Source organism: Ipomoea nil, unplaced genomic scaffold (genome assembly GCF_001879475.1).
Source record: "Ipomoea nil cultivar Tokyo-kokei standard unplaced genomic scaffold, Asagao_1.1 scaffold1562, whole genome shotgun sequence".
Classification (NCBI taxonomy): Eukaryota; Viridiplantae; Streptophyta; class Magnoliopsida; order Solanales; family Convolvulaceae; genus Ipomoea; species Ipomoea nil.
The window spans coordinates 1,587,101-1,603,253 of NW_017617990.1; the positions used below are offsets into that span (position 1 = coordinate 1,587,101).

General features: G+C 37.8%; 3 protein-coding genes across 6 annotated transcripts; 1 reads left to right on the forward strand and 2 right to left on the reverse strand.

The window, feature by feature from the left end:
- Positions 1-4,070: 4,070 nt before the first annotated feature.
- Positions 4,071-5,417, forward strand: LOC109189683. Its single transcript, XM_019340295.1, has 3 exons — positions 4,071-4,310; positions 4,384-4,767; positions 4,815-5,417. Exons 1-3 carry the CDS (start codon positions 4,071-4,073, stop codon positions 5,415-5,417), a joined length of 1,227 nt encoding a protein of 408 aa, XP_019195840.1.
- Positions 5,418-5,813: 396 nt separating this feature from the next.
- Positions 5,814-9,858, reverse strand: LOC109189796 (putative ribosome biogenesis GTPase RsgA). Of its 2 annotated transcripts, XM_019340429.1 has the most exons (7): positions 9,704-9,858; positions 9,539-9,617; positions 8,155-8,921; positions 7,186-7,410; positions 6,901-7,095; positions 6,634-6,827; positions 5,814-6,238 (listed from the first exon to the last, which is right to left on the reverse strand). In XM_019340429.1, the coding sequence occupies exons 3-7, from the start codon at positions 8,854-8,856 to the stop codon at positions 6,049-6,051; spliced, it is 1,506 nt and encodes a 501-aa protein (XP_019195974.1). In that variant the 5' UTR covers positions 8,857-8,921; positions 9,539-9,617; positions 9,704-9,858; the 3' UTR covers positions 5,814-6,048. The 2 variants fall into 2 exon arrangements, with proteins under 2 accessions (XP_019195974.1, XP_019195973.1); XM_019340428.1 differs by lacking the exon at positions 9,539-9,617.
- Positions 9,859-10,884: 1,026 nt separating this feature from the next.
- On the reverse strand, positions 10,885-15,641 carry LOC109189624 (putative pre-16S rRNA nuclease). 3 transcript variants are annotated; one of them, XM_019340238.1, is made up of 11 exons: positions 15,212-15,641; positions 14,515-14,690; positions 14,186-14,398; positions 13,905-14,041; positions 13,131-13,190; positions 12,380-12,516; positions 12,219-12,276; positions 12,040-12,108; positions 11,869-11,964; positions 11,576-11,665; positions 10,885-11,179 (listed from the first exon to the last, which is right to left on the reverse strand). In XM_019340238.1, exons 6-11 carry the CDS (start codon positions 12,514-12,516, stop codon positions 11,072-11,074), a joined length of 558 nt encoding a protein of 185 aa, XP_019195783.1. In that variant the 5' UTR covers positions 13,131-13,190; positions 13,905-14,041; positions 14,186-14,398; positions 14,515-14,690; positions 15,212-15,641; the 3' UTR covers positions 10,885-11,071. The 3 variants fall into 3 exon arrangements, with proteins under 3 accessions (XP_019195783.1, XP_019195782.1, XP_019195784.1); XM_019340237.1 differs by having other exon boundaries at positions 14,484-14,690; XM_019340239.1 differs by having other exon boundaries at positions 10,885-11,170; positions 14,484-14,690; positions 15,212-15,638.
- Positions 15,642-16,153: the final 512 nt, after the last annotated feature.

Here is a 16,153-nt window from a genome sequence, read left to right on the forward strand (position 1 = left end):
AGGGGCATGGAGGAATAGCCCAAGGCACTGAGACAACTGCTCAGCAACCTCAGGTTAATCCTGCTGTTCTTGCAAAGAAGAAGAAGGAGGTTGAGTCTAGGTCTAAAGTTTGGGAACATTTTGAAAAGATCCATGATTCTGAAAACAAAGTAATAAAGGGGAAATGCGCGTATCATTGTGAGGCTAAAAAGCATAGCACTTCCTCTTTAAGGAATCATATGGTTGCTTGTCTAAAAAATCCCCATTCTAAGGAGACTAGGCAGTCACTGCTTACTTTCACTACTGTGACATCATTTGATACTCAGGGGGGTTCTGAAGGGGTTTTTGGGGAATTAGGGACTTAGGTGTTCAATCAGGAAGCCATTAGGAGGGCATTGTGACACCCCGCAAATCCAAACACTAATCGGGGATTAATTGAAGAATTAATCCAAGTCTCGTTGCTAATCTATTTCTAAAAATCCTGAAATTTAATAGTCAAGGGACTAGATTTTGACTAGCCACTTAAGTCAAAGGGTTGTACCTTGTGCTTCTTGAATTGTGCCCTTGTTCCCTTGTCTTACCAACATTAGTAAGGGTAGGAATGTCTTTCTACCTAAGGATGGTGATTCAAGCTAACCTAGCAAGACTCTCTCATTTCATTCACCCTTCAACCAAAAACCCAAAAACTCTAGCCTCTCTCTAAAATGATTTAGCTTCTTCTCCAAGCTAGAAATTGAGCATCCAAGCCTTGTAAGATTTTCTCCCAAGATTCCTACTTTCTTCATCTTGAGCATAGGAAAGGGTAAGATTCTTAGCTTTTTGGTGTTTTTAACCTTCTTTTAGGTGTCTTTTTCTAAAGTTAGGATCTTTGTTGTGTTTTGTTGTGTGTAAGAAGTTGGTGTGAAAGAGGAGCTCTAGGAAAGGCTATTAAGGGTGAAAAGAGGAAGTTGTTAGGCTACAAAGGTAACCCATGCTATACAAAACCTATTTTCTTACTTATATGACGATTCTTGGCTTCTTCTTGTTATTCTTGTTATGATTTGTGAGATTTGATGCATGATCTTGTGGTGATGCATGTTTAGAGCTTGTTCTTAGGGTTCTTGAATGCCATTGCTTGGCTATTTCTTGGGTTCAAGTCATATTGTTGTTGTGTGTGAGATTTTGGGTGTTCTGGACTTGAACTTGGCCTTGTTGTTGAAAATCCCCGAAGGGATTATTTTGTACAGGAGGGTGTACCCGCGGGCGGAACGACGGGCAGGGCCCTACCCGCCGCCCCACCCGCGGGGAACCGGCCTCGTGGGTGCATGTACCCGCGGGCGGAACCACGGGCGGTGGTCCACCCGTGGCCCCACCCGCGGGGAACGTTGTTGGTTGATGTCGGGGATTTGTTCCCCGTGATTCTTTCGCCTCGGTATTGATGTTTTAACCTCCCGATGTTGATTTATTGAGCTATTTGTGAGTCTTCTTGATGTTTCGTATGTCTAGAACGGTGTGTTAGGAATCCATGTAGGATTTGGTGCCTTGAATCGTGCTAAGGGTCTAACTTTGTGATTCGTTGGGCTAATGTGAGTCTTGAATGTTCTTTGGAACTGATTTTGGTTTACCCGTTTGATAAGCATGCTATTTTGATGTTGAAATGCTAGTATGTGTTGTTTGTTCCTTCTTATTGGGATTGGCAACTTGTGTTGACAATCATTTGGTGTTGGATTGTGATCCTTTGTTATTGAGTATGGTCCCATGTCTTTATTGTGATCTCTTAATTGATTTCTATGATGTGAACGTATGCAAATCGTTGTACCCTTTGTTGATACTTGATTGAGGCTATTGTTGAGCCTTAGTCTTCTTGGTAATGATGAGGTCCTCGTGTGGCCATGATTGAGATTGGTGGTTTGCTATTTGAGCTTTGCTCACATGTTGGAGGTTGTGTGAATGAAATTAATGGTACCCTCGTGTACTGAGAGTTCCGCGGTAATGTTGGAGGTTGTTGGAGGGGGGAGGGGGGAGGGGGGGGGGGGGGGCGACGGTCCCTGGCGGTATAAGGTTGGACTCAGAAGTACAGGGTGGCACTAGGAGGTAACGGTTGGAACTGTTATAAAGCCAGGGGTAGCCATAAGGTTGGAACTTGAAACTATGAAACTTGTGACATGTAGTTGTCACTATGGCATGTAGTTGTCACCATGTGATTGTGAATTCCTTGCTTATGAGCATGTCTTGATGGGGGGGGGGGGGGGGGGGCGACGGTCCCTGGCGGTATAAGGTTGGACTCAGAAGTACAGGGTGGCACTAGGAGGTAACGGTTGGAACTGTTATAAGGCCAGGGGTAGCCATAAGGTTGGAACTTGAAACTATGAAACTTGTGACATGTAGTTGTCACTATGGCATGTAGTTGTCACCATGTGATTGTGAATTCCTTGCTTATGAGCATGTCTTGATGTATTCTACTTTGTGATCAGTAGGATGCATCCTGAGTTGTGTCTTTCATGTTTGTGTTCTTGTTGTCGTTGTGAGGAGGATGATCCTCGTTTCTATTGAGAGGGATTGATGAGTGTTTGGTGTTGACTTCTCTCTTTGATTTTAAAACGATATATATTGTATTCCCATTCCAAATGGTTTTGATTATATCTATCTATATATGTTATTTAACGTGTATTGATGGGTTACTAGCAATATTCGCTGACCGGGTGTTATTCCCATGTTTTACAGGTTTTGAGTAGGTGCCGAGCGCGCTAGATGTGGACGCTGGATAGAGTAGCTACCATGTTTAGACGTTACCTTTTGTTGGTCTGTGTGCCTCGACGTTTTCAGTTTGATGACTTGTTAGTTTTCCCGTCTGTGCACCTATGTTTGTGATAAGTGTGGCATAACATCTCTCCGGTTTTTAATTAAGTTTTCGCTGTTATTTATCTTGATGTTTAGATGCTTACCTTTGAATTTAAGCTTTAAAAATTGTGGTAAAAATCGGGGGTGTTACAGACATTATGTGAGATGATAATTATTGATGAGCTTCCATTTAGGTTTGTGGAGGGGCAAGGGTTTACAAGGTTCATTTTGGTTGTTTGCCCTAGATTTTGTATACCTTCTAGGTAGACAATTTCAAGGGACATTTACCAGATTTACCTTGATGAAAGATTAAACCTTAAGAAGTTGTTTAGACTTAACACTCAAAGAGTTAGTTTGACTACTGATACCTGGACCACTGTGCAGAGGATCAATTATATGTGCATTACAGCCCATTTCATAGATGATCAGTGGAAGCTGAATAAGAAAATCATATCCTTTGTCCCTATTTCTTCTCACAAGGGTGAGCATATAGCTAAGGCATTAGAGAGTTGTTTGATTGACTGGGGGATTAGGGATGTTTTTTCTGTCACCGTAGATAATGCTTCTTCCAATGATACTGCTATGGAGTTTTTTAAGTCCAAATTGTTGTCTTGGGGTACAACCACTGTTAGGAGTAAGTACATTCACATGAGGTGCATAGCCCACATTTTAAACTTGGTGGTCCAGGATGGGTTAAAATTTGCAGATAGTTCTGTTAAGAAGGTGAGGGATTCTGTTAGATGGATGAGGAACTCACCTGCAAGGCTCAAAAAATTCAGAGAGCTTGCAGAACTGCTTGGGTGGAAGCAAAATGTTCTTTACAGCTAGATGTTCCAACAAGATGGAGCAGCACCTACATGATGCTTAGCACTGTCATACAATACAAGACTGTGTTTGATGCATATTCATTGAATGAGCCCTCATTTGCTGCTGATCTGGGTGATTCTGTCCCTTCTTTTCTTGACTGGACATCTGTTGAATGCTTGGTAGTTCTGTTGAAAGGGTTTTATGAGATGACAGTGAGAATCTCTGGTTCTCTATATGTCACCTCTAACAGTTTCTTCAGTGAGATATCTGATTTGAGTAGCATGATTGTTGCTGGTAGTTCTACACATGTAATTTTCTGATTTTATCATTTTCAGACTTTGAGTGGTTAATCTTATTATTTATGAATTTGTGTTTGGTTGTTTGTATTTAATTCATTGTTTTCTTAGGTTATGTAATCCCAAATGAAAACTAAATTTGAAAAGTATTGGGGAGATCCTGAAAAAATGAATCCGTTGATCTTCTTTGCCAATATCTTGGACCCAAGAGATAAGTTGGAATATATGTCATACCAGTTTGAGGAACTGTATGGTAAAGATAATGGGAAGAAGTATTTAGAGAATGTCCAAGCTGCCATGTTAGAATTGTTTGGTGACTATGCAGCAACCTACTATGTCAATGTGCAACAATCTTCTTCTGATTCATCTTCTGGTAGCCAACCAGATGTGCCTCCTGTCCAGGAATTGGTAAAAATCGTTCTTCGAAGCAAAGGTTGGTATCAATCCCTCCTTTATTTGGAAGGGTATGATGGTTGTCTAGGAATTGGTAAAAAGAGGCAGTAGACGTTATATAGGTGATGGGCGAGAAACAAAAATTGGAACTGACCATTGGCTGCCGGTGGAGGAGAACCCTTACGTCCAATCTGCTTTGCATGGCAGTGTTTCTGAAGCCACTATTTCATGCTTAATGAATACACAAGGTACGGGGTGGGATGTTGATTGTGTTCGGGATGTTTTTAATGAGCGTGATTCCAACATGATTTTAAACATTCCTATTAGCAAGCGGAAGCCCCGGGATGGTTGGTATTGGTTTTGGGATCAAAGAGGTGCTTACACAGCTAAATCAGCTTACAAGCAGCTCACGTTGGTTGCTCATGATCCTCGGCCATGGACTAAAATTTGGAATCTGTTCATTCCACCGAAGGTGAAGTCCTTCTGTTGGCAATTGGTCTCGCACTATCTTCCTACTAGGAGGCTCTAAACTCAAAGCGTGTGGCTTGCTCACTTGTGTGTCATATGTGCAGAAGGGTGGACGAGTCTGCTGTTCACATGTTTGTTCATTGCTCTGAGGCTATGAAGATATGGAATAAACTTGGAGTGCAGCTGCCGACCGGTATTGATGATGTGAGTACATGGTTCTTTACATGTCTGAATACCTTGGGGGTGGATTTAGTGGAGAAATTTGTGATGGCGTGTTTGGGGATTTGGATGTCAAGGAATGATTATGTTTGGAAGGGGGTTTGTTTTGATCTTAATCATATGCTTCGCAGGTTCCTAACGTTTCTGGAAAATTGGCAGCATGCAAACTCCACTCCTCCAGCAGGTGTAACACGGTTGATGCCTACCAACGTGTCACACTGGGTCAAGCCAAAGCGAGGAATGCTTAAGTTTAACACATATGCTGCTATCCGAGATGAGACGCACGAAATGGGCTTGGACTGGGTATTGAGAGATGATGAAGGCAGGTTTTTTGCTGCAAAGAATATGTGTTTATCGGGGAACTATGCGGTCAAAGAAGCTGAAGCCATATGCATCCGGGAGGCGTTAAAGAATGGATTCCCAAGTTGTTTTTAATGTTTTACGTTCTTTATCTTTTAATTCTTTGTTTGGATTAATAATTGATGATATTAAAGAGCTAGCATCCACAATAGGTGATATTGAGTTCTGTTTTATTAAGCGATTTGCGAATTGCGTCGCCCATTCAGTTGCACGGGAGGCCTTTTCTATGTCAGGTTATGGAGAGTAGTTTGATACACCTCCATCTTTCCTTGTAAGCTTTCATGACAATGATTTAATGAATTAAACCTTCTTTCTAAAAAAATTAACATTTCCAATTATTTACTCATGTGCAACATGTGTACCCTTTTCTTCTTTTTTTTTTTTTTCAAAATAATTTACGCATATACGATGCCTATTAAAAGCATAAAATTATTACAAAAACTTGTATAAAAGTAATTGCAAAAACAAATATTGTGTGAGATGTGTGTATGCATTAACAGTACAAAGCTCATTTATTGGTTAATATCCATGCTATGTACACAGCTGAAGCCATAACCAACCAAAAAGATCATCATAGCTTCAACTCACCTTAACTATTCAGCTCGAAGCAGAATTTACATTTACCTCTCTTTACACTCTAGCCATATTAACAATGGTTGATTTGCTGTCGTCCATAGAAATCCCAACCATATGATCGAATTTCATCCTACAAGTTTTCTTGCTTCATTGCTCTCAATACTGGGTTGTCATCATCCAGTATGTCTTCATCATCATCATCAAGTTCATCCAACTCATCTAAGACTGATTGGTTCAGCATCTTACGAGATTGTCTCCTGTGCTTCTTTGGTTCTAAGCGCGGTTCAGCTTGTATAACGCCTTTGTCTCCTACTTTATACCTGAAACAACAAAACACGAAATAGGAAAACAAAAAAGGTAGTAAGAGGCCGGGCCAAGTTTAGCACCCGGTGGCTAGGGGATTGTTGTGCAGAGGCCTGAAAGGCCAAGTCCAGCATCCTGCCTCTTGAAAATGTATGGCGGTATAACGAAATGAAGTTGCCCCGTTGCTACGAGCTATATCTTTTGGCGTCGTGGTAAGCACCTGATCCTAACAAGTTGGTATCAGAGTCAAGTCACAGAGGCCTGAAGGGTAGAAGGGCCAAGTCCAGGACCCTGCCTCTCGAAAATAAAGTTGTGCCTTCGCTACGAGCTATAGCTTTCGGCGTAGCGGTAAGCGTTTGATCCTAACAGGGAAGAATCAATTTCTTTTCTTTTAGCTAGATAAGAAGCATACCTCACATCACTTTCTCGTTTAGTCCCCAGTACCCTAAGCTGAAACTCCTCTCTGATTTTGATTTCATCAAGCAACTGAAGGTAGTACGGGTATCTTTCCCAGTCTCCTCCAACAAGGCACCCCGGTTCACCAAGATGTAAGCAGTTGCTGAAAGAACACTTTGCTGGTTCTTTTTCTTTAAGCATTTTTTGGATCTGATGAGACAATAATGCTTCAACTATTTGGTTATGTAAAATGAGAAATAAAGGTTAATCCTCGAAAACCAACCTCAGGAAAATGTTCTGCAAGAGATTGCTTTGTCACTTTCATCAAACTAGGATGGCAGAATCCCGGAGTATCTGCGAGATACCCTCCTTCAGATAGTGGAAGTAAAGAAACGTTCCTAGTGGTGTGTTTCCCTCTTCCACTTCTTGTAGACACTTCACCAACACGTTGTTCTTCAAACCATTTGCTATCCAGAATCTGATAAGATGATCCAGAAAACAAGATGTTAGAGGCTTAGAAACATAACAATGGAATTACAACACCAACAGTAGAAGAGGAAAAGTTTACTAGGTTTGAACAGTTATCTCCTTCGACAACACCAACAGCACCACGCTTATTGAATCTCATAGCATTAATGAGACTAGATTTTCCAACACCACTAGGGCCAACGATTACTGAGGTCTGTTCTCTCATAATGAACAGCAAAGTATCAATTCCACGCTTTGATTCCACACTGCAAAAGATAGGTTCATAACCCCATTTACGAAGCCTAGATTTCCACTCAACCAATGTCTGCAAAAGTAATAGAGCCTAATAGAGTTACCAATATAGATTCGGAAATTAATGTGAAATAAATTTAAAAATAAAAAAAAAATAAAAAAAAAAATAAAAAGGAAACCAAGGATCTCAACCCTGAGACCTAGAACCCAACATGGGTACATTATGGGATTTGAAAAGCTCACTACATTAAAAGCAGTGGAGATTTTATTAGAGAATTCTCTACCAAAGTTTATCACATAAAGAGAACTCTAAATGATAAATCATGTCAGACACAAAACGTAAATGAGAAATTGGCAGCCAAGTATAGTGCTGTGTTTGTTAAAGCTACAGCAACAGCTTGTATATTATTAAAGCAACATATAGGTGATTATACAACCAAAGAGATGGGTTAGAATCCACAAGACAGGACAGGTATGGTGCAGGAAATGCACAAAAGTCAGCTATTAACATAGAACTAGAAAATTCTCCTGAATACATGGCAATGTAATCATATATTCATATTCCCAGAATATAAAAAGTTACATGCACAGCTAATGAGTCATCAAGAGATCCATTGCACACTCCAAAATCATTTCCATAGCAGTAACAACACACAATTCACATTTCATATTTCTTTTAGGGGTTTGATAGTTTGAAAGATAAGAAACTCTTATCAAAGTCATTATAAGTATTTCAAAGAAAACCAATGTCTAATAGTACTCTGATCATAAATATTTAAAGAACGAAAATAAGTATAATAATCAAGAAGATGCAGACCTCTTCAGGAACAAGTTCACACTTGTTCAATGCAAGAGTAAAAGGAATTCCAGTTGACTCAGCCTCAATAAGGAACCTAGTGAGAGAAAAGGGCTCAAGTTTTGGTTGCTCCATTGAAAACAACACTAGCAAATGATCCACGTTCGCCACAGGAGGGTCCAAAATCTCGCCCTTCCTCTCAAACACATTTTCTATCATTCCCCGTCTGTCCACCCAATCAATCGAACCTACTAAAACCTTATCCCCAACCAACACTCTCCTCTTGATCTTCTTTAACACCGCCTTCACCACACATAGTAGTTCCACTCCAACTCCCGGAGCATCAGTGGAACGTTCTACCAGTCCAGAACCACTATAAACTTCCGAAGGCAATGATTGCACTATAACGCGCATGAAATTAGCCTGTGAAGCAGCAACCATTCCCACTGCTTGGTCCTGAGAGAGATTTGTTTTATCTTCGCTGGAGAGAACCGGAGCAAGAGGCGAGAATTGCTTGATAGTCTCGCGAGCCTTGAGGAGGTGCTTATTTGGCTGTTGTAGTTTCTTAGGAACATTCTTAGAGCCTTGGTGGTTGTGGCGAGCTGCCAAGACAATGGCAAATGGGGAAGATAAGTAGGTGTGCCGCGAGGCCGAGGCACTGAAAGTTGAAAATAGAAGCGGCACCACACGTTGCCGGAGAAGAGACATTGAAGCGATTTTCATTAATTGAGGTAATAGAAGACAAACTTGTTATGCTCCCTTTTATTTCCCCAAATCCACTTACTAATCTGAAAACACATGGTAAAATAAGAGTGAGATAAAAACCCAATGAGTAAACTAGCTCTGCTCTCCACTACCCAATCAAGCATTACTAGTAGTTAACAAATACAAATTACATGCGCGTCTAAATTTCAAACGCCTAGCTCAAAAATAAATCATCAAACTAACTTAACCATATATTAATCAAAATTCTTCAATTGAATAATCCGTATTTATACTATACTTACATTTACTGAATATTAAGGATGGAAGAAACAAATATAGTACATAAGATTTTGTCTGCTCTCCTCGAAGGAGGAAGAATAAAAGATTAGAACCCCCTTAGAGTTTTGACTCGTTATAGTTTGGTAGAACCAAAAGCAAAAGTGTTGTGTACAACAATGGCCAAACAATGAAGCAGTGAAAACAAGAATTGGCCAATAAATCAAAGAATATCAATCTCCCAAAACAGAACCAGAGTAAACCAGGCTAGACTGCATCAGGGACATTACATCAAACACTTGGTAGGCATTACAGTGCAACACCAGATAAGCACCTTATCAATTGCAGCTATTCCATGTAGCTCACCCCAAAAAAATAAAAATAAAAAAAGAATGTACTCATTTACAGGAAAAATTCCAATTACCCAAGCCACAAATCCATCCATCCATTCTTGGTACGTAAACAGCAGTAACCATGACACAGAATCAACTCAACCAGTAGCCCTTCGACCAACTCACAAGAAAAGAAATAAAAAATAATAATAATAATAATAATAATAATAATAATAATAATAATAAAAAACACTGACCTGGTTCTTCCGCTAAACACTCTGAACGGCGATGGTGAGACTTGAAGTAACCGTGAGAAGAGGGCGAGAGACGGCCGGTGTATTGTGCAGCATAGATGACCGGAGAAGATAGGGAGTGTAGCTTTTAACTTCTTTACCGGAAATTACTAGAATTGTGTCCTTTTATTTTTTATTTTCCTTCATTTCTTTTTGTCTAACCGATACTTTTAGTAAGAGTTAATTCATTTTTTTATCCAAAATAAATAGGTGTTAGTCCACATGTCTTTTTTTATCAAGAACATTATTATTCTGAATTATCAGATAAATAGATTAAAAATAGACTGTCATCTATAAATCTAAAATTAAAAATAAAATTAACTTAGTTGAAAAAAATTTGTGCAATTTCATTCATATTTTAATCAACTAATGTTGTCAAAATTTTCATATCTACAACAACTTTGGGGATAATTAAATTGTAATTTTGTTCGCACTTTCTTAGTTAATGCTGTCAAAAATTTGTGCAATTAGACCCTTTTTAAACAATTTCAGAGTGGTTTCTCCCAACGCCGGGTGTAGTTGTTGTGAAGGCTACAAGGGAATTGAGGGCTTGGCAGTCAGCAGCGGTGGTAGAGAGCAGGCTACAAGGTTATATTGTTCTTAATGATTGAAGAACGGCAAATCAACTTGCTCATGTCTTGACAAAAACAATTAGCACCCGATCTGTTGTATTATTTGAGATACGACTCCCCTATATGTATGTGCTCCATCTCAACTAAAAGCCTAAGCTAATAGTTGGATACACACATTAATGGATATATGTGTACGGTGGATTCCAACCAACACGTAGACCGGTAAACAACCGTTGTCGCTTGACTCCCCTATATGTATGTGCTCCATCTCAACTAAAAGCCTAAACTAATAGTTGGATACACACATTAATGGATATATGTGTACGGTGGATTCCAACCAACACGTAGACCAACCAACACGTAGACCGGTAAACAACCGTTGTCGCTTGACGTTAAAATTCGAACCCATGACCTTTGGTCCGGCTCTGATACCAAATTAAAGCATGTGCTCCATCTCAACTAAAAACCTAAGCTGATAGTTGGATACACATTAATGGATATATGCTCACATTCAGAACCTCATTTATTAATATTGTATATCTGTATTGATTTGACTTTTAAAATAAAATAAAATAATAATAACTCGAGAGCTTATATATATATGGCTTCACTTTCCTTAGAATCAAGTTAGAATGAAAACACAATTCTAATATTTAATTCTTTTGTTTCCCCTTTTGCTTGGATAAATGAATAACATGAATTCTTTCTTCATTCAATTCTATGCTGCAATCAATGAATCTACAGGCTAAATGAAATACATTCAGGCAACTGAAGGTTTAATTCCATCTTCATCAGCTGGCTCTTCACTTCTAGCTGATAACTTCATCTTGTCATTTCTGTTGACATAATCCAAGTACCCCTGCCACAACCAAACAGATTATTGTATCAAAGTGCAACGTTAAAGTCACTCGCCCTGTTTGGTAACATAATTAGCTTAACATTCAATTTTAACTTATTTGACCATTATTAGCTATTTGACTTGGTTAAACAATCAATGAGTGTTTGATTAATTAGTTTTTTTGTAACAACTTATTGCTCTAAAATGCTAAAATTCAAAAACCTAACCTGCTCAAAACGATCAGTTTTTTGAGAAAGTAATTTTGCATGTAACCAGCTATCAGCTAACAACTAATTTACCAAACACTTTTCTACAATCAGCTAACGTTATCAACTAGTGAAACCCACTAACCCAATCAGCTAACCCAACTATTTACCAAACTGTACATCAGATCACCTAGAGATTTCTGTTCAATGTTGTTGTTACCTGGAGTATTTCAACCGCAGCAAATTTGTCCACTATTGTCTTTGACTGAACCGGATGCAAATTTAAAGGCTTCAGTAACATTTCCACACTCTGCAGAGACAAAAAAGAAAATGATAACTTGGAATCATAGCAAGTTCTATATAGGTTGTCAAAGCCTCACTGAAGAGTTTTTTCTTTTGGAGATATATAATATATTACTTATGATTCATTGAATAAGATATATAGGCCTAAGTTTAAAGGCAATTACTGGGATTCAAAGGCAAATTATCGCCTAAAGAATATAAAGAGCAAACCTTGGATGAGAAGCTTTCATCCCAAAACGTGTATTTTACGTCAACAAGTTTTCCAGTTTCACAAAGATCATCAATCAGAAGTTTAACTTGCACAGCCTAGCAAACCAAAGAGAAGATGTATCAAAATTTCGATACCAAAAAAAAAAAAAAAAAAATACAACTAAAACCTACATCTGGATTGTTTCGTTGTCGATCAAAAGGGTAGCCAAAAATGAATCCCTTCAAGGAAAGCTCAGAGATCTGTACATAATCAAAATGGCAAATGATTTGAATGACCAAACAATCTTAATCCTTAAAGAAAACAAAGTAAACCAGGAAGAGTACATACAATTTAAGAAAGAAAGCCTTACAAGAGACTGGAAATCAGTGGCCATCAAGTCAATATTGGATTTTTTGCGAATCAGCACACTACAAACACAATATCAACAAAATCATATGAATAAAACTTAACTCTAACTATAAATGCTGAAAAGGGACATTATAGTTAATAGTTTTGTACAAGTTATATTACCTCAGAGGTGATGCTAATTTATTTTCTACATCTGAGACAGCTAAACCAACATACTTATTGCCGACATCCAAACCAAGCAAACGACCCCGTGACTTTACCAATTCTTGGAACAAGTTTAATGGCTTCATGTACTTCATCTAAACATTGATACATATCACAATATTTATTCACAGATAATATATCCATTAAACGATAACTAATGAACTAGAAACTGGTTTATTTTCAATTAAGGGTCCGTTTGGAAAGCAGAAAAATGACTTCTAGAATGAGTCATTTTTCGGGAAACATTTTCTTTTCCGGTGTTTGGCTACATAACAAAAAACTGTCTTTGGGTGTTTGGTTCATTTTCCAGAAAATGAGTAAGAAAATGATAAAATCCAAAAAAAAAAAAAAAAAAAAAAAAATCACAAAAATCAATGGAATATAAAAAAAAACAAACAATTTAGCTGGAATATAAAAAAAATAATAATAAAATAAAAAATAACAATTTAGCTAAAATACAAGTGCCCAGCATTATTCTCGTCTCCGTCGCCGACTGAAGAGAAATCAAAGCTCAGAAATTTGATGAATCCAAAGCTCAGAAATTTGATGAACCCAAAGGTCGTGGGCATGAAACACATATTCATTCAGACATTTTCACAAACACATGAGGAACAAAAACATTCTCTTGCTTCAACAAAAGCTTTTACAATAGTGATATCCTATACTTGACATTCATTTGGTTAACATTCATAGGATTTCGTGTTCTTACTTCAAAGAAACCAGAGTGAGATTGTGAGATCCTCCAAGCCGCTGCTGTGCTCTCCTAGTCCTAGTAAGAAAAACAACAATTGACTAAATACCCGATTTAGGTGACAGTAAAGCAGACAACAAACACTAGTACAAAAAAATCACATCAGCTACACCTCTAAAAGTGTTTTCGCTACACCTATACAGGTGTAGCGAAATCCAGTGTCGCTGAAAGTGTTAGCTTTCCGCTACACCCGTAGCGGGTATAACGGAAAGCCAAAGATATTAATTTTTTTTTCTTTAAATATTGACTTTCCGCTACACCCTCTTCGTGGAGGGTGTATCGGAAAGTCATTTTTTAATAAAAAATCAAGCCTTTCCGCTACACCCTCTTCGTTAAGGGTGTAGCAGAAAGTATTACTTAAAAAAAAAAAATCAAAATTCTGCAACACCCTAGAGAGGGTGTCACGGAATTTTAAAAAAATAATTAAATATATTCTGCAAAAATTTGTGTGTTTTTTTATTTTTGTATTTAATTTTTTAAAACCAAAAAATAATATCATGTACAGAAATTTCTAAAAACCAACAAACCAACACAATAATTTACAAACTAATACAACAAACCAACACAATAATTTTCAAACTAATACAACAAACCAACAAACCAACACAATAATTTACAAACTAATACAACAATTAACAATCAACAGAATATATGTATAATTATCAACACAATATACTTATAACAATCAACACAATATACTTAGGCTCTTGAATTATCTCTAAATTTATGTACCTCTATCCCGAAATATTTCTTTCAGCTTTCGCCCTAGTTCCAAATATTCCAACTACTCCATTTAAGGCTCATGTGTTTCTTCCTGCTCACACTCCTTCTCTTCATAGCCCCCTTCCTCCTCTTCACCTAATAGTGAACTGCGGTGACAAACACTTTGAATTTTGTATGTGTCCAATTACAATCAAAACAGTTTCCCCAGCACAAAACTTGACACAACAATTTCTTCCACTAACTATATCACTGCAGAAAAATGGAGAATTTGAGTTCAAAAATGGATATACCTCAACAGCTCAGCGATAACTTGTTGCCTCAGCTATAACTTGAATCCTTAGACTATACAAGGTTGTTACCAATAGTTCTTCATTGTCCCCCAACAATACAATGTAGCTACAGTTAGTTCTCCATGGTTCCTCAGTATTCAGTAATTTTCTTTCCCTATTTAGCTCCAACCCTGAACTATCTTTCTTGAGTTGTAAAGAAAAAGTAGCTGGTATCTGTTATTCATTAAACAGAACAATTTAGTTTTGATACATTGAAGTAAACATTGACAAACAGAGGACAGGATTAAGATATACATACAGAAGCAGGATAAGATATCTTTACTTCATACCAAGTGTGAGATTTCAGTCCCTGCAAGTGTGAGATTTCAAGGCATCTAGCAATCGAACCAAGCTTAAGCTAGTAGGAATAGTTTACAGAATACAGATGAATAAAAGAGTTTCTGTGAACCATGGCTGCAAACCCCAGCTTGAGTGTGAAAATATTGAGAAGCAAGTCCAGGTTGCCCTGCCAAGATACAGGTAAATCATCTCAATACCAGTTTTTGCTCAACAGTTTCAGAACATAAATCAGTTGACCTTAAGCAGGATAAGAGAACATGCTTTCGATGCGAACAAAGCATTTTCAGACAATCACTCATCTACAATTCAAAACTTGACCTGGAAAGCTAAAACAAACTACATTCAGTGCGAAGATAAAACAATCCTACAAGGTATAATATATGGGTGTTCACTGTTCTAGATACTAGAGTTGATGTGAAATGACAATCAGTTTATAAATGGGTGTTCACTGTTCCAGCTATCTGCCTTAGCTACTAATCAACACTAACATGTTTCCATTTTTTTCTTTTCCACATTACTGAACAAGCCCTAAGACCTAGTTTATAATCAACACTAATCAATCTTAACTACTAAAATCACAATAAGATAGTCAATAAGATACTAATATCACAATAACAATAATATTTGAAATCAATTAACAAAAAAACTTGAAATAAATTAATATAAAATATAAAAAAATAAACTTACCGTTGTTTTGGGAATCGGCGGCTACGGAGTGGTCGGTGGCGATGGCGAGTGAGGCATCTCCGACGAAGGAAAGGCGCCGGCGAGTGTGGCTGAGGCTGAGGCGATGGCTGTCGGCTGTCTTCGTCGGCGAAGGAAGAGCGGCGGCGGGAAGGGCTGTCGTCGTCTGTCTGTTCTGGTCTCGAAAATGAGGAAGGTCGTCGTCGTCTGTTGGCGAGAGGAAGGTCGGTAGTCGTCGTCTGCAGATGAAGGGCGGCGGAACGGCTGTCGTCAACGGCGAAGAAGCCGGCGAAATGGCTGTCGGACTGTAGATTTCCGGGAAGAAATAGCAGATGGCGGAAGAAAGTCTAGGGCGAAATGAATGGAGAAAAATGCTAAGTCTGGGGCGGGTAGGGTATTAATTTTGGGTTTATTTTTCGCTACACCCATTTTCTAAGAGGTGCCGCGAAAATTCTTTAATAAAATAATAATAAATTCTTCGCAACACCCTCTTCAGGCTGGTGATGCGGAAAGATTTTCTTTTTCTTTTTTTTTTTAATTTCGAAAATACTTTCCACTACACCTTTATTTTAAAAGTGTAGTGAATTTTTATTTGTTTGAACTTTCCACTACACCATCATTAAGGGGTGTAGTGTAAAGTTATAGTTATATACTCATTTTTGTAGTAGTGAAATATTGGCCAATAAATCAAACAATATTACTCCATCCGTCCCATTTTATGTGTTGAAAGAAGTTTGACGGATGCTATTTATAATTTAATTTTTTATAATATTAAATTTAGAATTGTGTTCAAAAAATTTAGAATTAATATGTAAAATTCATATATTTAGAAATTACATTAAAAATCACTATTAAACATAAAAAAAAAAATTAAATTTAAAAATTATAAAAAAAATATTAATAAAAATAAATAAAGAGAAAAAAGTTAATTTAATCAATAAATAA

Coding starts and splice junctions, on each gene's coding strand:
- LOC109189683 (XM_019340295.1), top strand. CDS start 4,071: ATGAATCCGTTGATCTTCTTTGCCAATATCTTGGACCCAAGAGATAAG. Junction 4,311..4,383: donor TGCCTCCTGTCCAGGAATTG/GTAAAAATCGTT, acceptor ATGGTTGTCTAG/GAATTGGTAAAAAGAGGCAG. Junction 4,768..4,814: donor ATCTGTTCATTCCACCGAAG/GTGAAGTCCTTC, acceptor TCTTCCTACTAG/GAGGCTCTAAACTCAAAGCG.
- LOC109189796 (XM_019340428.1), bottom strand. CDS start 8,856: ATGAAAATCGCTTCAATGTCTCTTCTCCGGCAACGTGTGGTGCCGCTT. Junction 7,096..7,185: donor GAGATAACTGTTCAAACCTA/GTAAACTTTTCC, acceptor TCATCTTATCAG/ATTCTGGATAGCAAATGGTT. Junction 6,828..6,900: donor TTGCAGAACATTTTCCTGAG/GTTGGTTTTCGA, acceptor TTGTCTCATCAG/ATCCAAAAAATGCTTAAAGA.
- LOC109189624 (XM_019340238.1), bottom strand. CDS start 12,516: ATGAAGTACATGAAGCCATTAAACTTGTTCCAAGAATTGGTAAAGTCA. Junction 12,277..12,379: donor AAATTAGCATCACCTCTGAG/GTAATATAACTT, acceptor TTGTGTTTGTAG/TGTGCTGATTCGCAAAAAAT. Junction 11,180..11,575: donor CTGCGGTTGAAATACTCCAG/GTAACAACAACA, acceptor TAATCTGTTTGG/TTGTGGCAGGGGTACTTGGA.